The 23,795-nt window shown below is 43.7% G+C and overlaps 1 protein-coding gene across 2 annotated transcripts; it reads left to right on the forward strand.

Moving 5' to 3' along the window:
• Nucleotides 1–4,272: 4,272 nt before the first annotated feature.
• On the forward strand, nt 4,273–23,340 carry SLC16A9 (solute carrier family 16 member 9). Of its 2 annotated transcripts, none has more exons than XM_084210373.1 (7): nt 4,273–4,408; nt 9,196–9,251; nt 10,695–10,922; nt 18,624–18,767; nt 19,613–19,708; nt 21,253–22,161; nt 22,472–23,340. In XM_084210373.1, the coding sequence occupies exons 3-7, from the start codon at nt 10,727–10,729 to the stop codon at nt 22,648–22,650; spliced, it is 1,524 nt and encodes a 507-aa protein (XP_084066499.1). In that variant the 5' UTR covers nt 4,273–4,408; nt 9,196–9,251; nt 10,695–10,726; the 3' UTR covers nt 22,651–23,340. The 2 variants fall into 2 exon arrangements, with proteins under 2 accessions (XP_084066499.1, XP_084066498.1); XM_084210372.1 differs by lacking the exon at nt 4,273–4,408 and adding an exon at nt 5,052–5,162.
• Nucleotides 23,341–23,795: the final 455 nt, after the last annotated feature.

Here is a 23,795-nt window from a genome sequence, read left to right on the forward strand (position 1 = left end):
AGGGAAAAAAAGTTGGGGTTGAACAACATAAAATTTGTATCTCAGTAAAAATAACATTTGCGGTTTCTACTGACATTGATCTTTGTGAATTTATGGCAAACCTGAAGGTCATGAGGGACCTCTGCCATAATAAAAATATCCTGCTAGATATTTCCTGGAAGAAAATAGAACTGATAAATCCCTTTGCTTAGAGATACAGAGCTAATTTTATTTCCATTTTACACTCTTAGCAGATGTGATTCATGCTGTCAGCACTTGTCATTACATGGTGCACTTTTGTATTTTAGTTGAAGTGTATGTGATTTTTAAAATAGCTTTAAAATAATGAGATTTTCCATAATGGTCTAAATATGGAAAACTTCGTTATTTGCCAAACCCAAATAGTTCCTTTATCAGTTTAGGGAAGGCAAATATATGCAACAGATTCATAAGATTGTGTTGCATAAAAATTGTTGCAGTTCTGTAGTTTGTTACAACGACCTTTTACTAAGAAACTCTACCTCAGACATCTTCAAAAAACACTCCTTGCAGCTGCATTGGTTGGTTGTGTTGTGTAGCAAGAGCATTGAAGTGATAAGCAAGCTAAAATTACTTTGATTAAATAGATTTTCTCTCATTTGATAATACCCTCATGAGGACATACAGGTGATGTACATGGGTAGTGTAAGAACCTGAAAAGCCCTTCACCCATTCAGTCATGTAAAAGTGAAGAAACAAAAAAGAAGAAATTATAGACTACAGTTTTTTAAAGCTAGACGACTGCTGCTTTTCTTTTGTTACCAGCCTTGCAGGTTTGCATGTGAGGTTTATTTTGCACATATGTAGACTTGAAGACTAACATGGGAAACTAATTTATAAAGCAGCATTTGAATCATAGGATGGTTTGGATTGGAAGGAACCTTGTAGATCATCTAGTTCCAGCTCCCCTGCTGTGGGCAGGGACACCTTCCACCACACCAGGTTTTTCAGGGCTCCATTCAGCCTGGCCTTGAACACTTCCAGGGATAAGGCATCCACAACTTCCCAAGGCAACCTGTGTCAGGGCCTCACCACCGTCACAGTAAAGACTTTTTCCCTATTATCTATTATACACCTCCCTCTTTCAATTTTAAGTCATTCCCCCTTGTCTTGTCACTACATGCTCCTATACAAAGTTCCTTTCCAGCTCTCTTGTGTGCAGCTGACCAGTTTGTCAGACTTGGTTAGACTGGGGACACAGTTAGTCTGAGCACACACTTCAGGCCTTACCCATGTTAGAGGACCTGTGCAGAGGATGGTGGTATAGAAACCTTGGATTTAATGTTATCAGTGACAGCCAGACTGTGGGAGGGACAATTCTGCCGCTATATCAGCATCTTCCCAGACAAAGTAGGCAATATTCCCTGTCAGGGTAGCTGTGATGGCACCAGGGAGCTTTGTGCTACTTTATTGGCATCTCCTGGGAAATCTCTGTTCTTTGCAGAGGAAACAGTCTTCTTCCCTTTCACACACATCTGAGAGAAGGTGCAGTGGCCCTGCTTAAATTGGTTGAATAGCACTTGACAAGCCTCATGCTTCTCACCTCTCACATGAAGGGTTAATTTATAACTTCACAAGTGTTGTCTTCTGTGGCTGCTGGAGACAAATGAGTGTCCTTTAGACTCTGTGAGTTCATCAATATTTAATGTGCTGGCTTAAATTAAACTCCAGTCAAACTACTGATTATTCTCCTCACCTTGTTCCCCCTTCAATCATTAATGGACATTTTCCACAAGCAAGTTAACAAAACACCTACAATGGCCTTTGCACATGTTAGCCTTAACCTTTCACTCCACTGTGTCCTCCCATGCTGATTGCGTAAGGACTGCAAAGATACAAAAGGATGCTCTCCAGCCTGGACCACAGTTTAAAGGAGAACAGTTGATCAAATATTTAGAATTAGGTTATGTTTTGCGATTTTCCTCTGTTGCAGAATCTGGACCTTCTTTAAAATCCAACAAGCAAACAAAAAAACCCCAACCAAAACCCCCCAAACCTGCTGCCTCTTCACCCTGGGTGACAATCCTTTTGATCAGATTTAGGGTGCTCAGCACCAGCTACATTCCTTGCTGGGGAGGACCCCTTCCAAGATGGTTGTTTGAATGCCCTCTAATTTTCCTCTCTGTACCTTCAGGAGCTGCTGCTAGTGCACTGGCTGTGAAGTAGAGAACACTGCTCAATCATCTGTTCACTGGTACAGCTGCGAGTGACCCAGAACAGCACATCCGGCAACCATGGTGTACCAAAAATCAGGTAAAATTTAACTAGGTGCTGCTCTCGTCCCTGGTCATGCTACGTAAGTACCTTTATCCTTTGGATTCTTAGACCCCATAGGCTGAGGGGGAAAGTGGCTTACAGAAATTATTTAGTGTTTTACTTAATTTTCTGTTTTAAATGAGGATTTAAAAATTCTGGTGATGTGTGGGATGAAAGTGTGGTTGTGAACGGTGCAGTTATGGCACTGTTACAATTCACTGAGCCTTGGAAGGTCATGTAGAAAGGGTTTCTGAAGGGAAGAAATGACAAGATTACCAGTGATGTGAAATCTAATCCAAATGGCAAATGCCAAAATACTGTAGGCCAAGTGAGCAGAAACCTGGAGTTGAACAGAGCTGCATTGCTTGTTATGAAACCAGGGACAAAAGAGACATGGAGGAGGAACTGTTTCCTCTAACCTTGTTTTCTGTAGCTTGTTTTCCCAGTTCTGTTTCTTGCCAGCAAGGTTGGCCTCTCAGAATTATGGTTTGCCCTTGAATGGCATGTTCATATTAAGAATGGGTTTAATTAGAACAGGGGACTTGTCATCAGGAGGACATCCAGAGAAGTTAGAGTAAAGCAATTAGGGTCAATACGTATTCACTTAGAGTGCATAGTTATTCTCAAGTGCGGTTTCTTGTTCAGGTCCAAAGCTGTCTGTGATCTGAACTTGGTTTGGTTTACATCTGAATGGGCTTGCTTCCTCTGTATAAGGATCCAGTGTGTGTCAATGCACTCCTGCCACTGATGTGCCTTAACTCTTTCTCATGTGCCTTAACTATTCTTGTACAGCTAAACCTTTGTGAACTTGTGAATACACTAATTTTTTTCAGATGCTTATGACCAATTTTGCTAGAGTGAAGTATTTAATTTTAGCCCACAAGATTGTTTTTTAAGCTTCTGTATCAAACACTGTAATGGGAGTTGGAGCTTTAGATGCACTTGTTCGCAAAAAGGGTTTGTGTTGAAGTGCAAGAAACAGCACATCTTGGACAGCTAATTTAGAATTGTTGTTTCTGAGCCATCTCTTGTGTGGCTATGGGAAGATTTCACTTACCCTTTCAATTTCAGCCTGTGTCCTGAAGCCCAAGAAGCAGTCAAAGTAAACAGTGTTGTTTACTGTCTGGGCAGCTGTCTTCAGTCATTTGTTTCAGCCGCTCAAGTGCACGTGTTCCCAAAATGCTGTGTTTCCCAAAGAAATCTGTGCAAGCACAAGCTAGCCTAGCTTTTCCTAATACCTATAGCAATTAGCTGGGGGTGGAATTTAAGCCTACTCACCTCTTTTACTTGTCTAATGCATATGCAGAACAGTTCATTCCTTTTGCATCAGAGTAACCTCTTACCGTTCTTGAAGTTCTATGATGTTTCCCCTGTTGCTTCTCTCTAGGTTAAATGCCATTTATTTCAGTTCTCCTCCCTGGAACAGTTTTCTAGAGCTCTTGGAGTTCCTGTTCTGCTTTCTCCCCCCCCCCCCCCCCTTGAGTTGGCTGCCCTTTTCGACATGAGATAAACAGCACAACCCAACACCAGCTGAGATGTCTTAGAAGTGAGGCTTGAGTTTATGTCATTCTTCTTCTTTATGTCAGTCCTTCCAGTAGAAAGTTTTAATTTTGATATTTACCTGAATACTGTGAGGTGTGGATCAAGACACTTTCAAAGACATTTGAAGTTCACAAGCCTTTGTAAATATTGCATGAAGGAGTAAGTCTGGACTGCAAGTCTGAAAAGGAGAATGATGCCATACTTGTCGGAACTGCAGAGGCTGTGAACATCTGAGGTTGCATCAGAATTTCAGGTCTAGGAATATTTCAGCTCTCAAAATTTCACTCAACTCTGGGAATGTTTATATTTCCACCTGCAGTATATGCTTACATGAGCTCTAATTGGGTAGAGGTAGCAGCAGAGCTGTGACACTGAACACGCCCGAGGTAGGGGCTGATACTTGCTGAGTGTTCTGTCAGCTTCTGCGACAGCCTTTGCAGTCTAGAGGGTGAACATCGCAGGTGGCTGAACTTGCGCGACTTGACAACTACCCTGCCGCCTGTCTGACAGCGCTGGACGTGCCATGCACACGGATCCGGGCCAGGGCTGTGATGAGGCGGCCTCTGAAGACAGTGGGTGCGCTGATACACGAGTGAGTTCTCTCTCCTCCGAGCTGGAGGATTGGGTTGCAGTGCCGCATGTGCGCTGCCTGCATCGCTGTCTGCAGCGCAAGTTTGCGGCTTTTTGGCATGGCTGGTGGCGGGAGCCAGCGCCCGTCCCCCGTCCTGCCGCTCTGCCGACCCGCGCGGGTTCCGAGGCGCGGCGGAGTGCCCAGGGGAGCGGCTGCCGAGGGCAAGGAGCGGGGGATGGCGCTGTGGGTCACCCTGCCCCGGGGCCAGGGCCCCGCTGAGAATAAGGGGCTGCTCTGGGGACGGGCAGGGGCATCCGGCGGGCAGGGACACCGCAGTGAGCGCCGCTCCCCCGCCGCTCTCGGGGCTCGGGGGCGGCTCCCGCACGGCTCCGCTGCGGCCGCCCGGCCCCGGGCTGGGGACGACCCTTGCCCAGGGACGCGTGTCCGCCTGTGCCCGGCAGGAGCCGGGCAGGGGGAGGCGGCGGGGCGGGGGTCTGCCCGCGGGGCAGGAGCAGGAGCGGGGCAGGGCAGCGTTCCGCGGCGGAGGTGAGTCCGAGCCGAGCGGCCCCGCCTGCCCGGAGGGGCGGGGGGTCGGGGCGGCCCCCCCGCGCCGGGGCTGCGGGCGGAGGCGGCGGCGGCCCCTGGCAGCTCCTCCCCCGCCCGAGTTACAACCGGTTCGTGCCGGCCGCGGCCCGCCCGCCGCGCCGCGATGCGGGGCTGCCCCGGCTCCCCGGGGCGGCTCCGGGCCCCCGCCCCACGGGCCGCCCGCCCGCAGGTAACGGGGCCGGGACCCGCGCTTCGGGCGGGGGGCGCGGGCGTGGGGAGCGGGGACGGCCGGAGTCCCCGCAGGGGTCGCTGCCCCCGGTTCGGCCCGGCCCGGCCCCGCTCTGCGGCGGGAGCTGCCCCGGCGGCTGGGGCGGGGGATGGCAGGGCCAGGCCGGGGGCCCGGGGCGGCTCTGCGCAGTCTCCTGGGAGCCGCTTCAGGAAAAGGAGCAGGAGCGGATCGTGCTGCCGGCCTGGGGCGAGCGCATCCCTTGCCGTGCCCATCGACGACCACCCCTCAGTGTTGGCTGTGGTGCCTCCTGGTGCGCCCTGTTGGCGTCTGGTGGGCACTGGGCGGTGTGCGACATCAGCACCTGCCGCGGGCACATGGCAGCGGGTGTCCGTCGCCATCGGTTCGTGCCCACTTCGGGAGCACACCGACCTCCGTGTGTACCCATTGCGGGCGCCCCGTGGCACCTCGGCGGCCGCGGCTGCCCCGGAGCGGGCAGTGTGGCTCGGCCGTGTGTGCCGTCGGCACGGCCGGGGCGACCTTCAGTCACCTCCTGGTGCGCGTCACTGCGCGGATGAGCGCTTCCCGTCCGAACCGGCCTGCAGCTGGAAGGCGTCAATGTGTAACGCGGGGCTGTGGGCTGGCCCCCGAGGGCGTGGGAAGAGGCGAGGCGAGCAGGGGGCTATAAGAGGCCATCCATCCCCACGGAGACCCTGGCCAAGGGGCGCGGATGGACCGAGGGAACACATGCTGAAAGGAGCCCTCGCAGGTTGTAATGCCTAAGGCGGCGCACGTCGTGCTCTCGTTTTGCAGAGGAGATTTCTGGTAAATCATGTTGGCTGGTGGTGTCTAGCAGCGCCGGCTCACATCTGCCCGCATGGATGCCTGCTAGTGTCCGACAGGCACTAAAGTTGTGCTTTCTTGGGGGTTTCCATCTGCTCCGGAGCAGTGAGGCTCTGGAAACAGGTAGGACTGGTTCTGCTGAGCTGACAGATTTGTAGAAAGCTGACTGGTTTATGTGCTGCCCCACTGATGCTTCTTAATGTAAACTAATTTTGCACAATAGAAAAACATTATTTTGTTGTTGGTAAGTTTTGTTCTGGTGTTATGTTTTATTTTAAATTTCACACTTCTGTCATCCGTGAGAAATAGGAGGAAACGTTGATATTGACAACTCTCTTATTTGACTGACAGAAGGGTAAGAGGAGAAATGTGAGAAATAGGCAGACCTGAATAATGAGAAGGGAAATAAATACATGTGTTCAGTGTCACAGAGGAAGCTACTGTACTTAGAACACCAGTTAAAGTCAGATGTCGTGGAAGTACTGATGCATCTTGCAGTGAATTTAATACAATGCTCATGCTGTTGCATCAGTACATGTGCAGGTGTTTGGAAATGATGAGCATGTTAAAAGCACCTATAATGCACCAATCTCATGCTCTAGGTGTTACTTGCAAGCTAAGGGTAGCAGAAATTTCAGATGATAATTGCAAGAACTCGCCTGAAAAATAAACAGAAATTTACAAGAAGTCTGATTCAGCTTAAAATGAGGGATGTTACTTTTGTGGCTGGTAACGTCTTGATTTGTAGCAGAGCCTTGCAAAACTTGACGAGCCCAGTGTTAATCACGCAGTGTGTCTGCTGACATCAGCTCTCTCTGCAGCCATGTGCTGCTCGCAGAAAGCAGCACACTTACCCGGGCTCTGGCTGCGCAAAGAACAAACTGGAAACAATCACATTGCTACTGTCTTTCTCAAGATTCCCTTTGCCACAGATTAATACAAGTTGCTGTGCTGAGGGCTAATGTTTCACTGGTGCTCATGTTCTTTTTTTGTGCCCATCTGTCATCTTTAAGCCAAATTCTAAGATTTATAGGAAGGGAGTTCAGTGTTGTGATAATGGTGCTCAGAGCAAAGCAAATAGTTGCAGCCAGACACTTCTCTCTTTCCACACTGAAACTGTTGTTCAGTTTGTTCTCTAGAGTTTCTTTTTGTTGTGGTTGGTAAAGGCTTTCATCAAGCAGCTCTCTTCCTCTGATTCTTATTCGCAGTGAGTACAACTCACTGAAAAGCTTTTTCTCACCAAATTTCAAGTTACTATTCAATTCTTTATGATTCGTGTCTCTTTTTCAGTATTTTTAATTTAATTTGGTTTCTGGGAATCTGAAACAGTATCCACAGAAAGGTTTGTGAAACTGTTCCCACCTGAATCTTGAATCTTAAACAGTTATTTATCTGTTACCAGGATCACGCAAGTCTTCCTTGTTGGTTCTGAGAAAAAAACCCACAACTATTGACTCCCCTCACTCCCTTCTGTGTGGGCTTCTGCTTCTTCATTGTTGGTGCCCATGTTTATCTTTACAGTTTGTGTCTTCCTTCTACACAGACAGAAAATAGTGAAAGGTACCTTGGATCCCTCCCAAAGTCGGTGCACAGATTTGATGTCCATGCAAATGAAGGTTTAATTCTCACTGTCAGTTCTTTTCCCTGCTACCAAGCTATTACAGTACAGCCTGACCATTTTGGAGAAGCACTAAATAATGTGCCAATAGAAAGTTGATATCCATGGTCCCAGCAGTGGCTTGGTTGTGCAGGACATCTTTAACTATCATAGCAGAGGGTTCTGAGGAACAGGCTCCTCATGCAGGCCTGGCAGCTCCCTGCTCTCTGTGGCCTTGAGCCTTCAGGGGAGTTAGAAAATACCTCAGTTTAGGTATCAGGCACATAGCAGTGTGAGGTGAAGGAATAACCAGCAAAAACAGGAGGGGAAGAAAAGGGAGGAGAAGTGAAGGGAAAGCCAGGTCATTAAAACCCGACCCTGGGATTTTGTAGACCTGTTATACCTCAGAGGATAATTTCTGGGAGGGAAAATATGATAGTTTTTACTTTTTGCTTGACAGTAGTGGACTGTAAATGGCTTGGAACATTCAGAGAATAGAGATGGCTGATACCTAAAGTTTTGTTATTTAGCTAAAAGATGTAAAAGAGATCTGTGATGCAAAATAGGGATTGTCAGCACTTCTACTGCTGTATATTGGGTACAGTTGGTTAAATTTAATTATATTATACTCTGCAGCATTGCAATAGGTGACAAACTAATCCAGAGGTTTTTAGTCTTTCTATTAGAAGACACTATGTTACCTAAGACTACAAAAACCTTTTTCCTCTCTTGCCCAGTCCTTGCTTCCTTCATATGAAATGTTTAGAATAGCAGAACTGAACTCAAGAGTTGTCTTTGTGCTAAATTTTAAGGCACCAATATAATGGAAATCAATGTAACAGCTAAAATGCATTTGTTTTCTAAAGTTTATTTTTAAACAAATATGAATTGGGGCTATTCACTGTCCACCTCCATTATTGCAGAGTTTTTCTGAAAACTTCCTTGCTTTGTCTCATTGTCTGCTTTTAAAGCTGTTTCTTATTTCCGCTATTTTTTCCTCTAGGCAGGGACAAAACAAGCCAAGTGAAAATTACTTAATTCATGGACAGATGCATAGGTCAGCTCTTGGGGACTGCATTCAAATAACTCGAATATTTCATGCAGAATTACATGGATCCCTTTTTGTGTAAAGGGTATTGTTATAGGAAAGTGCCTATGACTTCTGGCTATCCCAGCTGCCACCCTTGCATCTCACAGGATCAAGGGACACTCACCAGGGGCATCGGAGTGAGTCAGAGCTTACATTTATTAGCTGAAACAAATAAGTTTGTAACATTTGCAACTGGGAATGTTGTATCTTCAAGGACAGTCAGTATAATAAAATTGTAAATCACTCCCAAATGACTCAAGATGTCAGAATGTATTTTACACTAGTAGGTGATATTTTTGTTATTTGAGGGCTCAAGGCTGCTGTCAGATGTTAATTAATTGCAGGAGATCCGTACTTCTCCTCTGAGATAACTTGTTTGCTTCTGAAGTTCCTCTGAGAAGATTTTAAAAAGAAGAAATTTCATGTGAAGCCACCATTTTTTCAGAGTTGTGTTAACTGTTGCAGTGATATGTTGGCTGAAAACTTGCTTTGTTCTTTTTCTGCAGGTGGTTGTCACATGAAGGTACATTTATAGGAAGCTGACAGATTTTTGCCATCATTTGTGAGTATCTACCCTCAAAGTAACATTTAAGTGCATTTGTAAACTGGAACTGGACTTTTTCATGTCTCTATACAATTCCTCAAAATTTTATACTATGGTGTTTTGGTTAAGTTTTCCATGCAAATTCTTAAAAATTGCCCAAGAAAAGGGTGTGAGGATCTCAAATGGGAATTCTCTTATTGTCTGCTTGTTTTCCCCACTGCTTTCATACAGCAGTAATTTTTTTCTTCCATTTCCTCTGGGTTCCTAAGTCAAAAAGGCAGTGCAGTGCATTTATTTTTCTGCTTTGCCTCTTGGGAGTCTCCCAGAGCAGAGCTGTTACGGCAGCAGTCTTAAAGCTTAAGCTGCAGTGTGGAGATGGTCCTTGAGAATATTTCATGAAGAAAACAGGATAAGATCTTACTTCTTTCTATCTTCCAGGGTGAAGGAAATAAAGCTATTGAGAATCATATGTCTGGTTAGTGGTAGAGCCAGGAGAAGAGCATGTGTTTTGTATTCATCACTTGGGCAGATTGCTCCCTGTAGAGAGGGAGGGCAGGCTGGCTGTGTGCACAGGGAGACTCCAGAGCAATGTGGCCTGGAAAACCTCTAAATCTGCCAGATTTTAGAAGTACTGATCCCTACATTCACACACTAGTCTTGAGAAGATGTGAGGGTGGTGGGTTATTTAAAGCCGTAGATACACAGATGATGGGTTGAGCCATGCCCAGGAGCAAGGTGGTACTTCTGGAGTCCAAGCAGTGATTGCCAGTTTGGGGAAGGCTGATGTGTGCCAACTGCACAGAGGACAGACACTCTAACAGGTTATAGCAGATTTTTGTATGCATGTTTGCTGCTGTCACGTCTTGGCGTATGAGCCACACCTGTACACAGTCTTAGAGCTCACTTCACTAATATATTCAAAGTGATTTTTGGATGCAGCTCTCTACACATCACTTTGTTGACAGAGCAGAGTATTTAACTGTTCCTACTGCCAAAATGTCAGTCTTCCTCTTGATCTGCCCCTTTCAGAGTGCACTGTCTGGTGGCAAACACCTTAGTACATGGAAAAATACTGTGCTGAGATTGGAACTGAGTGTAGATTTTTTGTTCCTTTTTTGATAATCATGGCTTAAACAGCAGGTGACCATGGTTACTGAACCATGGCAGATATTATTGCCTGAAATTTTCACTAAGCCTGCTTAGCACTCAGCAAATGAAATTCTTTTCTGTCATGCAGTGCTGGTGTATGTACAACTCATGATGCTTTAGGTGCTGCTGTTATCCAGCAGAGGTGCAGTGTGGCAGTTCCAACTCCCACTGCCTGCGTGCTGCAGCTGTTCCTGCAGGATGGCTGAACCCAGCCCCTGGCTGAGCCTGACATCTCTGCACAGCTCCCTTGTGCTCACAGCCCTTGGTCAGGCACGTTTCTAACACTGCTCTCCTTGGGTTTTGTCTGCACAGGTGCTGCCCTGCCTCTGCACCCAGCTGCCAGGATGGTGTTTCGGAAGCCACCAGACGGAGGCTGGGGCTGGGTGATCGTTGTGGTTTCCTTCTTCACGCAGTTCTTGTGCTATGGATCACCGCTGGCGGTGGGAGTCCTGTACCTCGAGTGGCTGGATGCCTTTGGAGAAGGGAAAGGCAAGACTGCTTGGGTTGGATCACTAGCCAATGGAATTGGATTACTTGCCAGTGAGTGCAGAAGCAGTATCTGTCTTAAATTGAAATGTTTCCAATTGATACTTTTATCTGTGTGTGTTCTCTTGGAATTGTATCAAAGATAGCTGTAAATGAGGGTGCTGCATTTTTTTGGTTTAGGTTTATATTACATTTATAGTTTCCTTTATAGTTAATTTATGCATAAGCCAGAGGAATATAATGATAAAAGCAAGAAAAATATCCCCTTTAGAAAATTCAAAATGATTGTATTTGAATAAATAGAAAAGCTACACTCTGTGAAGCTGAGCAGTAATTTTGTTGATACAATTTTTTTAATGAGACTAATGAGACTTTAAGTCTAACATTTACATTATTGTCTTAAAATCAGAGCAAGCTGTTAGTCTGAAATGGTTCAAGTGCTTTATGGAAAAAAGTCAATAAACGAATTACTAATTTTTCAGCTCTGGCAGTAAACCTACCAGTGAGGGTGGGTGAGGGCTCCTTTGTATTCTTTGTTTGAGAAAAAACTCCCTTTGAAGGCTGGAAAGTTATGGGGAACAGTAGCATTAAATAAAACATCTTTGATGGAAGCTTTTCTGTAGCAAAGCATTGTCACTTGGAGAGTAACAGCAGAATTTTAGGGAAATAAAACCCCACCTTGAAATTTCCTAGGTTGTTGTTTTAATATCAGGCTTGAGTATTTACTGGATCATATCACTAGCTTCTGTTTTTCAAAGATTCACCTTGGGAACTATTATCTATTTGCTGGATCTGGAAAAAAATTCTTGTGAGCAGGGCAGCTGCTACAGGCAAAATCAATAATGTGGTTTAAAGGACAAAATGCAGCTCAGGATCCTGAGGAAACTCTCCTCAAAAGAAAGTGGATGTTCCAATAGCAATACAGACCTGAATAAAGAACACTGCTTTGTATGGCCCTGGAACTGATCAAATACTGGTGTCACTCCTGTGTTAGGGTTTTTTACCACCAGGCAGAAGAGAAAGGGGCAAAGGCAGGTAGATCGCTAAGCACAAAAAGACTATTCAGTCTCAGGGTGTTATTGGATAAAGGACTGTCGCTTGCTCTTCCATCATCCTTTTTTCATTTTCCGGTGTTATGGGTATTAACTCCTGCTATTCATCAAGACCTCAAAATACTTGAGTGAGAGTGAAGTGGGAGGAAAATAATGAAGATAATTACTGAGGGAAAAGTTAGGCAAAAGGAAATTTCAAGAGAACACCCTTTTAGGAGACCAGAAGCCTCTGGCTCGGTTAAGAGCCTCAGTCCCATTTCCCTTATGTCAACATCGTGCTACTTTCCAGATGTTAGTGCCCTCTGACTTGCTCTGTGAGCAATTCTCAGCAGTGTGCTTTGTAGCTGGCTGGGTTTTGGCTGGAGTAGAATTCATTTTCTTCTCAGTGGCTATGTTTTGGATATGTGCTGAATACAGGGTTGATAGTATAGAGATGTTTTTCATACTGGCAAGCAGGGCTAACAGAGCCAAGGTCTTTCCTGCTGCTCCTGCTGCCAGGCTGGTGAGGAGACGGGGGATGCACAGGAGGTCAGGAGGAGATACATCCAGGACAGGAGCCCCCATCTGACCAAAGGGATGTTCCATGCCATGTGACATCATGCTCAGTATGTAAACTGGGGGGAGAAGGAGGAAAGAGGGGATCTTCTGAGAGATGGCATTTGTCTTCCTGAGTCACCGTCACATGTGACTGCTGTCCTGGAGATGGCTGAACTTGCCCTGCCATGGGAAGCAGTGAATGAATTCCTTGGTTTGCTTTGCCTGCATTTAAAGTGTGCTTTGCTTGCCCTACTAAACTGCCTTTATGTCAGCCCAGGAGTTTTCCAGCTTTTACCCTTCTGAGTCTCCCTGTTCCTTCTGGTGGGAGAGTGAGGTCATGACTGCATGGGCTTGGTTGTGGCTGAGGTTAAACCATGACAGCAGCTATAATAATGATGAATAATAAAAATCAATTATGAGTAATACAAATCAAAGGACTGATTTTGGTATGGAATGATTAAATGAAGGTTTGACAGGTTAGGAGGAATCCTGTCTGTCCATGTGATTTTATTCTTTCAGTTTGGCATTCAGAAGCTTAATAATCATTCCTATCTCATATGCCTTCAAAAGAAAGTACAGGGAGGGTCCTTTAATTACACTGATGTTATCAGAGTTGTCTGAAAACAAAGTCTATGTTCCCAGCTTTACCTAAAATGAAAGATCCTACTGTTTGTCAAGCTGGGATCTGACCGTAATGACAAAACTTCTAAATTTCCTCCTTAAAAGTATGCAATCTTATGATACAAGTTGTTTAGTTTTAGTTTTCAGCTGATGAATAATGTTATCTTTAAGTGGTATATTTTGAAGTACCCCTTGATTAGTGTGATGGATGTCTAGAGAATGTAATCAAATTACTTCTAAATTTTCTTTAAAACCTGTAACTTGATACAGTCTTTTTGCCAAGACTCCCACACTTTTAGTTAAGGCTCTACTGCAGAGCCATTAAGAGTCTTCTGTGAGCTTTCTTCAATTTAACATCACCTTTCTGAAGCCAGACTGGAAAAGGAATGACAATTATGGTATATTAGCAGCTACAGCCAGGAAATAAATCAGAGTCTATTTTCTTAGGAAGACTTTTCTCATTGATAGCACTGGCAATCACATTCTCCAGCTTCTGTAACAGAGAAAGGTAGGACCAGTGACTCTACCATATTAGTATTGCAATTTCACCAAACCCAAGAAGCATATAGCATCTGGCATAGAAAAATGTTCTGTCTTCTCCTCTTCCTCTTGTTTGTGTAATCTGAAATTTCTTTTTAAGCAGCTGATGCTTGTGAGCACTTTTATGTTTGCTGCATTGGTATCCTTTCTAAAATGTTTACTTCTGACTTATGTGGGAGCTAAACTTAGACTGGAGACATAGAAACCCAGTACATCACCTTGTTTATTTGGATCCATTTCCTGGGTACCTGGTGTTCGATTTCTGTCCTTTTGCTCACAGCACAGACGGTGTTGCTGAGGCCAGTGTCCAGCCCGAGCTGGAGAGGGGAATGGGGCAGGGATCTGGCTGAGCTCCTCCTCACAGGATGGCTTGGGTTGTGACTTTCTGTGATGAAACCTTACAAAGCAGCTCAAGAAATGTGCCTAGAAGAGTAACAGACAAGCATCAGTGTTGTTGTGGAAGGCAGAGGTGAGAGCTGCCCGGCAGAATTAGGTGTTATGACATTGGTCAGGCTGTGACAGATGGGGCACATGGCTCCAGGGCTTGTTCAACAGGAAGAAATTGAAAAAGCCTAGTAGGTTTCCCTTACTAAAACAGGCCAGAGGAGGATATTTATATATACTCTTGTACATCATGTGTTTCTTCTGCACCAAATGTTCTTAATTTTGCATCCATTTGGAGCCTGAAATCAAATTTAATCCATGTTCCACTTGTTAAAAGCAAAACAAAGACCTTGGCCCCTGTAATTGGCACCACAGCTGTTTAGAGTAAGAGTTGACTTCACAGTCCTTGGCATAGGAGGAGAAGGAGACACCAGCAATGTCTCCAGTCCTACTTCCTTTCACTAATGGAGGGAGAGCAAAGGGAGAATTCTCTCTTGAAAGGCACGCCTTGTAATTTGATGAGATGTTTCTGCTGATCTGAGGCATGCTGTGCTAGATGTGTAAAAAGCTTAATTTTATGTTTTCAAGCAACAATTTTACTGCTCTATAACTGCTTTTGCAGCATCTACATATTTTTGAACACAAACCTTGCACAGCCATAGCCCCCACCATAAAGTCTGGACACTGTAAATAGCTTGTGCATAGGGGAGAAGGTTGTCCCCAAGAATCCTCTGAAAAGAAGCTCAGTTCATATAACAACTTTTTTTGGAAGGGAACTGTCTTTCCAATCAGTTGGGACTGGGTTGCTGCCCAGTGTGAAAAGCTTTTTTTCTGATCTATATTCATATCCAAAGTACAGGCATTTGGAGAATATGATACTTATTATAACCAGGTTTTAGAAATGTGCTTAATACACAAAACATATTCTTGTATTCTGTCCAGTGGATTTTACATGCAGTCCATGACCATTTTTTCTACTCTACAGTTTCAGCAGGCTCGGACAGATGCCCAGGTAGGGTGGGTCAGATTAATGCAGATGATAAGAAAAAGAACTCAGTCGTCCAATACATTTTGTTTAGCAAGAGGTTTTGTGTATGAGGTGAAGAAAGGAGGACCCTTGAGATTCGTGAGAGGAGGGAAGGAGTGTTGTTTTTCAGGGTTTTTTTTTTTTTTACTTTATATGAAAATATTGAGGAAGAAAGTGCTAGTTCTTGATGTCCATAAAACAAAACAAGTGTTTAATTCAAAATAATTTTAATAAAAATAAAAATGTACAAATTATCCCTCCTAGGTGTTCTTCCTCTTTGGTCCCTCTGTATGAAGATCTCCTATGAAAACCAATCTTCCTTCTGCTTCCCATTTTGTCTGAGGATCTTGTTGACTGCTCCCCTGATAATTGTGTTGGTGACTGCGAGCTGTGACAGGTCGTGTGCAGAAGAGCAGTGTCTGTTCCTGTGCTGAGTCTTTCTTCCTAGAGTTAGCTGTCATTCCAGTAAACTGTGCTGCTATCTCTTTTTGATTGAGTTTGGTTTAGTTTTAAGATACATCATTTGGAAAGGAAAAAGCCCTAGGGATTTTATTTGTAAAAGAGGTAAATATTTATCAATGTCATAAAATATTGTACTAGTTCCAGTGCTAACCCCTGGAGCTGCTGGCAAACTGAACAAAATGCTGGCTTGAAAGCTATTTTTCATGCTTACTATTGAGGATTGCCACTGGGATTTTTTTATGTTGTTCATATTATGGTGAGAGTCAGCTAATGAAAACCCTTATGCTGCCTGAAGATCTGTTTCCTATGTGGCTGTGCAGACTCCTGCATTCCTCAGAATGCCCTCTTTGAGCAAAATCCACAGGGTAGGTCTCAGCCCCACTCTGTGAAAGTTGGATTTTTGCTAGAATTTACTGCCTTGAACCCATTGTGCCTAAAATATTTGTAAAGAATGACAAGTTTGTGTACAGTCAACTCCTGTGCAAATACCGTGGTAATAACTGAAGGTGCTGTGCTTGGTGGAAAAAAAGTGCCAATGCTGTGGGAAACAGAGAAGGGGAAGCAGTGCAAGGAGGCAGGAAAGGACAAAGGTGCTGGCTATCCGGGGGATTTTCTTTTGTGACTCATTTTCTAGCAGTGTGATGAGTGTGAAAGTCATGCCTTGTGTGTTTGGGAAGATGGAGCTGTTTTTCTGCTCAACTCAGAGACCTAAAATAATTATTTTAATGTTTACACTGGTGCTCCTTCTTATAAACAGGGCCGTTACTGAGTTGCCAGATATCTTGCTGTGCGAGATGGCAGATTAATACTGAACTCTCTGGAGCAGGTTCTTCAGTTTTGTGCAGGTTGTTTTCCATGTTAGAGCAAAAAGATCTTTTTGTACTCTTTGTTCTCCTTTGGGATTAGATTTTGTAAGCAGAGAGACTGGAAGAGCATCTCCTTGGGCCTTGTCAAGGATGCTTTTCATCATGTTCCAGTGGAGATGTCCTTGTCAGGTTATGAAGCCACATCCTTCAGGTCTGTGTCTCTCTTCTTCTGGCTTGGGGTCAGAGGGTCCAGTTTCACCTGGCATGCTCTGGTAGGGGTCAGTGATGTCTGCACTGGCACCACCACCACAGACTGGACAGACACCTTCTGAAAGTAGCTGTGTCAAAATATAGAGAGCAAGTGGAAGGGAAATGCTGTTTGTTTTAGCAAGGCAGAAGGTCAGAAATAAAGAATAGAATGAGTGCAAATTCCTCTGCTTAATTGTATTATGTTAACACTACCTTCTTTTCTTTTAGTGTAGAAGAATTTTTTATACAATACAGAGTCAATCCTTTGTTTATTTTTAAATCCTTTGGTTTTAGGAAACATACCAATCTTAATTTGCCAGTTCTAGTAATTAATTCTAAGAATCAGCAATGTTCTTAGCCTTTGTTCTCAGCATGTTACTCTGCCCAGGTTATGCTGGCCAGCTTTCATTCCCACAGTGCTGACTCTTGAGAAGCAGCAAGGGCTTAGATCTTCCTTTTTCATTGCTTCCAAAATCCAATTAAACCTTTCTTTCCTGGAATATTTTCTTGATTCCTCTGTACCTCTGACTCTTTGCCTGGATAAGCCCCAGCTCAGACTCACCCCCCTTTATGTTCCCTGGGCAGACAGCGCTAACGTAGGGCAAAAGTTCTGGCCTGCCTTGTCTTTGAGGATCATTTCACCTGCTGACCAATCTCTGCTCCTGCCTGCCTGAACTGCTTGTCCCATGGCTGGCAACCACAGGAAAACCTTGCCTGCATTCTCAGCTGCTCTCTCCTGTCTACAAACCTAGGCAAGCACCATCCCCGGGCTCCAACTGTTTACCTCATATCACCTTTCTGGCCTCACCTCCCATCTGCTGGGAATCTGTTACGTGAGTCAGGCAGCACTAACCTTGACAAATGGCAGACTCCAAAATTACTGCTTGTGCAGATTGAATCGACCGTGGCGTGTATGTGTATCACTTCAAATGAGATGCAGATGTTGTAAGGTGGTTTTGTTTGTTTGTATTAAATAATGGCGTTCATCTATTCATCTGTACATCTAACTTCTAATCTCAAAGTTGCTGAGTTTAGAAATGAGGCTAACATCTAAGTTTATGTATGAAGGTTTGGGACTGCAGGGGTTTCAGATAAGTTGTCTTTGCAAGCCAAGTCCCTGGCTGGTTGATTATTTATGCAGGGCACCAAGCTTGCATGCTACTTAAGACTAAAAGGTGTATTCCAGGTCACACAACTGAGAATAAGTGCTTATTCTACAATTTCTGTGAGGAGAGAACTGGCTGAATAGAGGCAGGGTGTGAATTCTGCCTCACTTTGTTCTTGTTTTGAAGAGCTAAGAGAGCTAAGAACTGAGAAATATTGGGGAGTGAACTTGAATGTTGTTATGGCTGCTCCCAGTAAGTGACTTTTATTTTCTGTAGTTTTAGAGGAGGAGCAGAGATAGCTAGTAAAGGGTTCTTTGGTAGGACACCTGACTAGCGGGTATTTAATTCCCTCAGAAATCAGGGAATAGTGATGTTTGTCCTTGCTTGGTATGCCAGCAGATTGTTCCCTCTGTGTAAGCACCAGCTTCCATTCTTACTGTGACCATGATGCCGAGTGACTGCTTTTACATTCCAGTTTTATACATCACATACCAAGATAAATACAGACACTGTGTTTCTGAAACACAGTTTTTGTGCTCTGGCAAAAAATACCTGCTTGCTTAAGGCCTGGCTGATGGTCTGCCTTGGTTTTGTGTTTCAAGATAAAGATTCTTTTCAGAACTTCTGTACACCTTAGTTCTGTGATAACAGTGTTACAGTCCAGTATGTTTTGGATCTCCCTATGTGTAAGGAATGTTTCACTTGCTCTTTCCCTACCAGCTCGAGGACCCTTTAGTGGCCTTGATGTTCAGTTTCTCCCTGAGAAAAAGTTTGCAAGCCTGACCTTGAATATTTTTGTAACTGACTGCTTTAGAGAACCCTGTGAAAATGAGTACTCTGAATTGTTAGCTAATATAATTATACATGTAAATAGTTATAATAAGAAACATTTCCACAGGTTGATATTTTTTTAGAAGTTCTTGCTGGTGCTGGTGTGTACTAGGAATGTTTTTCCTGTTTTTTCCCTCTAGGTCCTGTATGCAGTATATGTGTATCGTCTTTTGGAGCAAGACCTGTAGCTATCTTCAGTGGCTTTATGGTAGCTGGGGGCCTCATGATGAGCAGTTTTGCACCTAACATATACTTCCTATATGTTTCATATGGGATAGTTGTTGGTAAGAAACACCTTCCCTTCATTTTGAGACTTAGTCTTCATTATTTTGAGTGTTGTTTTATGAATATGAAATGGGAAACTGATTCACAGAGGCAATGGTAGTCTGAGACTTGATTTATCAAGGAATACTTGACTTTTGGGCCGAGAGGGATGTTGCATGGGCAGGCTGTTACCCTGTAGTAAAAGATAAAAACAATGTAAATGTTCATGAGGGTTGGAAAACAGTTTGTCCTCAGTTGACACAATTGTTAGAGATAAAGAAACTGAGGTTTTACCTCAGGGCTGGAATAGAGCAAGTCTTCTGTTGGCATGAAATGCCAATCTTAAAGGAATAATATCTCTTCTGGAATTCTGTCACATACTCATTCTAATTTGATAAATTAGGGATCATTAGGGAGCAATGCTGTTCTCCGAAGAACTGGATTGAACATAAAATGCTGTGCTGGAGGCATGAAAACGCTTCTCTCCTGGCAGGTGGTGACCTGCCCTCTGTGCTGCCGTGGGTGGCTTATCAAATTAACTGTGTCAGGCACTTGGGCACCTCCGTGGCCAGCAGGGCATGGTGCCACAGGCAGGCAGCTCTGCCCAGCTCTAGGGCCAGCCCTGGGCTCAGAGCCCTGTAGCCCTCCCACAGAGCACAGGACTCAGCCGGGGGCTCCTCAAAGCCAGCCTGCTCCACCCTGCTCAGCAGCAGGGACGGCCAGGGGAAGGGAGGTGGGACAGTGCTGAGCAGGGTTAAAGGTACCTCAGTACCCAGGGCACACCATGGCATCACCTGGGGGATAACAAGGGGGCATTCATTTCCTAGAGGATGTAGCATGTTTTATATCTCCCTCTTTTATCCAGGTCTTGGATGTGGCCTTTTGTACACTGCAACAGTTACCATCACATGCCAGTATTTTGACAAACGCAGAGGACTTGCACTTGGTCTGATTTCAACAGGTAGGACTTTTAATTGTCATTCTCTCCAGACTGTCAACTCTAATACAGCCACCCTTACCCTGGCAATAAAAACCAGAAGATTGTTTTTCTCAGTAACTTAAGAAAGTTACTACTTTCTTAAATCAAAATATCAGTAGCAATGAAGGGAAAAACTGAGTCTTCAGATAAAATAGTAACTACATATGCAGGTTTATTCTATGGGCCATCAATATAGATGAGGAAAGGATATTCACTGAAAACAGACTCATGTAGCTTGGGCTTCGTGCCGTGGATAATGAGGGGAAACATTCCATAGAGTCCTCTTTTTCCTCTTTGCTGTAACCCAGGATCAGAGATGAGAAAGAGATTGGAGATGCAGGATACAAATGCTGCATCACCGCTACCTCACATTAGCTGTACCTCTACAGTTCTTAGTGGCCTGAGTAGGAATGGTTGCAAATGGCTCTTGTGCCATGCCTTGCTTTCTGTGTGCCATGGGGTGTCTGCTCTGACCTCTTTTCTCGAGTAGCTGTAAGTGAGGAGACACAGGATCAGTATAGTCAGTGGTGTGAGATACTAATACCTCATCCATACAAGCTGAGTGAACAGGAGCTTCTGCAGAAATGTTCCTTGGGATCATTTTCAGTGGCTTTGTTTTGGATTCCAGGTAGGTTGCCTTAAAGCCTGATCTTATTGTGCTCTGGTTAATTTTAGTACCTGGAAGGCAAAACAAGCATGGATTTTGTAATTGATTTTTCCTCTGTTTAGCACCAGACAGTCTTCAGCAAATAATTGTAAAGCTTTTCATATAAATTGACTTGAAAACCAATGTTCTGTGTTTGTGAGAGGACACCCACTAGTTAAAATGGATATGTGCTCACTTCAACTGAGAGCCTTTTTTTTAAATTACTGGGATTGCATTAAATGCTTGTGCTCCTAGTAATTTCTCACTTTTAAGTGTTTTCTTCTGAATGGCCACATTTCTCAAATGCATGTTTAGTCCTGTAGAGCTTCAGAAATGCCTTTGGAGTAAACTCCCACCAGGCAAACCCTGCCCCTTAAACACCAGGCAGTCAAGGGCTGCTTCTAGCAGGGGTCTTGGTGAACTCCTGGTCCATTTCTGCCTGGGAGGAGGAAGGTGGCAGCAAAGAGAAGTAAGGAGAAAATGTTGGAGTGGGAAATTCTAACTGTGCTAACTCAAAATGGTACCTGAAGGGATACATGTATCTGAGTGCAGGGCAGAAGGATGGCTTAATAGTTCTTTGGTTTTTTAAATCAGATATGGTATTGATCCTGCTTGTTTATAAAGTGTCTGCTAGTGTTATTTGTCACAAAGTGTTCAGATATTTTGGGAGATTTTTTTTCTGTTGCAGCTACTTGACAAAGAAACTGTAACTTGAGGAGGGAGGGTGACTTACTGGTTCTTTAAACTTGGGAGAGAGGAGCACAAGTGAATTACCATTCCTGTGGCAGTGTATTCATAGCTGCTGAATTGTGAAATTTTGCTAGAGTTGAAGAATGGTCTTGGTTCTTCAGTTTAAACCAAAATTATTTTTCTTTTATAGGCTCAAGTGTTGGACTCTTTATATATGCAGCACTGCAAAGAGAGCTTATTGAGCTGTACGGACTGGATGGGTGTCTGCTAATAGTTGGCGCCCTATCTCTAAATATATTAGCATGTGGCAGCCTAATGAGACCCTTGGAATCATCCAGATCTCCTCCACCAGAGAAAATGTTTGTAGACAAAGTCCCAGATCAATATTTTGTTTACCATGAAAAGGAAAAGACCGTTGAAGAAAACATTAGCATCCTTGAAAAGGGCTTTATTGATGAAAAATGTGTGAACAATGTGCCTGATTGCAAACAGGATAGCATTTTGAATAAGAACACATTGAGCTCAATAAATGTAAATGAGAAAGACACTTACAAAAAGAAAGTTGTAGAACAGACAAACTTCTGCAAGCAACTCGCCAAGAGGAAGTGGCAGCTCTATTTGACCTACTGGAAGGAGACCATAGTTCTTTTCAAGAACAAAGTATTTTCAGCTCTCTTTGTTGCCATCTTGCTCTTTGATATTGGTGGATTTCCTCCTTCTCTCCTCATGGAAGATGTAGCAAGAAGTGCAAACATTAGTGAAGATGACTATTATATGCCCCTCATTTCCATTATTGGCATTATGACGACTGTTGGCAAACTTATTTTAGGAATACTGGCAGATTTTAAGTGGGTTAACACTTTATATCTCTATGTAACTACCTTATTAATGACAGGAGTGGCCTTGTTTGCAATTCCATTCGCCAAAAGTTACCTTACATTAGCGATGCTTTCTGGGATTTTGGGTTTTCTGACTGGGAACTGGTCAATTTTTCCATATGTAACAACAAAGACTGTGGGGATTGAGAAACTGACTCATGCCTATGGGATATTGATGTTCTTTGCTGGACTTGGGAACAGCCTCGGACCACCAATTGTAGGTAAGGGCAAAGAGTAGATATAAATGAACATGAGCTTGTCACAACCAGACAGAATGCTTTTGCATGTCTAATAGTAATGGAAAAATGAAATCAAAATCTGCAACAAAAAATAAAAGCTGTTTGTCTGATTATGTTTGTAATTTGTCTTTGAGGGAAAACACATTCCAAGTCTCAGAGGTCAAACAGCATTTTAGGTTTGGCCTATTTAATTTTATTTTGGTTTTTTGGGTGTTTTTTAATTGTTGTTTCTCTCTGTTACCAGTGCTGTGTTACATTTCACTGATGAGCTTCTCTCTTATCCCACCCTCAGGCTGGTTTTACGACTGGACGCAGGAGTACAACACTGCTTTCTACTTCAGTGGCTTTTGTGTCCTGCTGGGGGGATTTCTCCTGCTGTTGGCAGCACTACCCTGCTGGAATGCCTGCACCAATCAGAGCTCCAAGCTGCCTCCAAATACTTACTCCTACAAAGTTGCATCTAACGCTTAGGTGACAACTGGAAAACACTTTTCGCCTTTTTATATTATATAGCAAAGTATTTTAGTAATTTTCCACTTATTTATGAAGCCCACAAATCCTCTTTCCACTAGAAAAATTCCATTGTTGCTTGTTCAGTTTCTTTTTCTTCTTCTATTTCTTTTTTTAAATGTTATTTTTAAAAACAGTCTTATTTTGTGTACTATGCACCGTGTTTTCAGCCTTTGTCTACTGTAATTCCCTTTCACCCTGTAAAGGGGAGGTTCTGCTGTATTATCAGCTGTACTTTTTTTTAAGGGGGGGTTGGTATGGAGGGGTGGACACTTTGAAGCAAAAATGAAGGCCTGTTCTTTATAGGAGAAGGCTGGCATTTCTGCCTCCTTCCATAGGTCTCCAAGTTGCACAATTAGGCTTTACAAAACAAGAATTTGCCTTATTAAAATGTAATATTGTGGCAAGGTGCTTTTAACTTTATGCTTAGATTAACTTTTTTTGTCTTTTTAAAGTTTCTCCAATTTATGATTAAATGCCAATTGTGGGAGGGAGAAGAGGGGAAACAATTAACCTTGTGTTGCATAACTGAAGTGAACATTATGATGAAAGTAAAGATTCTTATTACCACTGTGACTAAGAACCATGTTTATAAATACTGCACATTTTGTGAAACCTGTTTATAAAACTGTTGAACCAAAACCTTTTAAAACCAAGGAATAAATGTGATTGTTGAAACCGTGAAAGAAAATGCTGACTTGGTTATGCAAGCTCATAATCTTTTTATCAAGGTTGGAGAGATGCTCACTGAAGCCCACAGGTGAGTGTTTCTAAGCAAGGCACCCAAATTCTGGTGGTCCTAGGGGCCTCTCTTGTTGCACAACCACAGTTCAGTGGATTGAAGATGCTGCAGAAAGCTTAATAGGGCTTGTAGGGCTTTTAAGAATGTAGACCTGATTAAAAAGGGGAAATTGTGACAGCAATGTCATCTCTGCTGTCCTCTTTTGGAATGGATATAGCAAGGAGAAAAGGCAGTAATAGAGAGCAAGGAAAAGCATGGGGGAGGGCTAGTAGAAGAGGTTCAGAGAAAGCTGATGGGGTAAGAGTTGCAACACTTGAACACCAAACAAGTCAGTGAGAGAGAGCCCTTGAAACCTCATCTCTCT

Source organism: Fringilla coelebs (assembly GCF_963513975.1).
Source record: "Fringilla coelebs genome assembly, chromosome: 8".
Lineage (NCBI taxonomy): Eukaryota > Metazoa > Chordata > Aves > Passeriformes > Fringillidae > Fringilla > Fringilla coelebs.

Bases quoted from the DNA above. Each gene is read 5' to 3' on its own strand.
- SLC16A9 (XM_084210373.1), top strand. From the start codon at position 10,727: ATGGTGTTTCGGAAGCCACCAGACGGAGGCTGGGGCTGGGTGATCGTT. The intron at 10,923-18,623 runs GTGAGTGCAGAA...TTTTCCCTCTAG, and splicing joins TGGAATTGGATTACTTGCCA to GTCCTGTATGCAGTATATGT. The intron at 18,768-19,612 runs GTAAGAAACACC...TCTTTTATCCAG, and splicing joins TTCATATGGGATAGTTGTTG to GTCTTGGATGTGGCCTTTTG.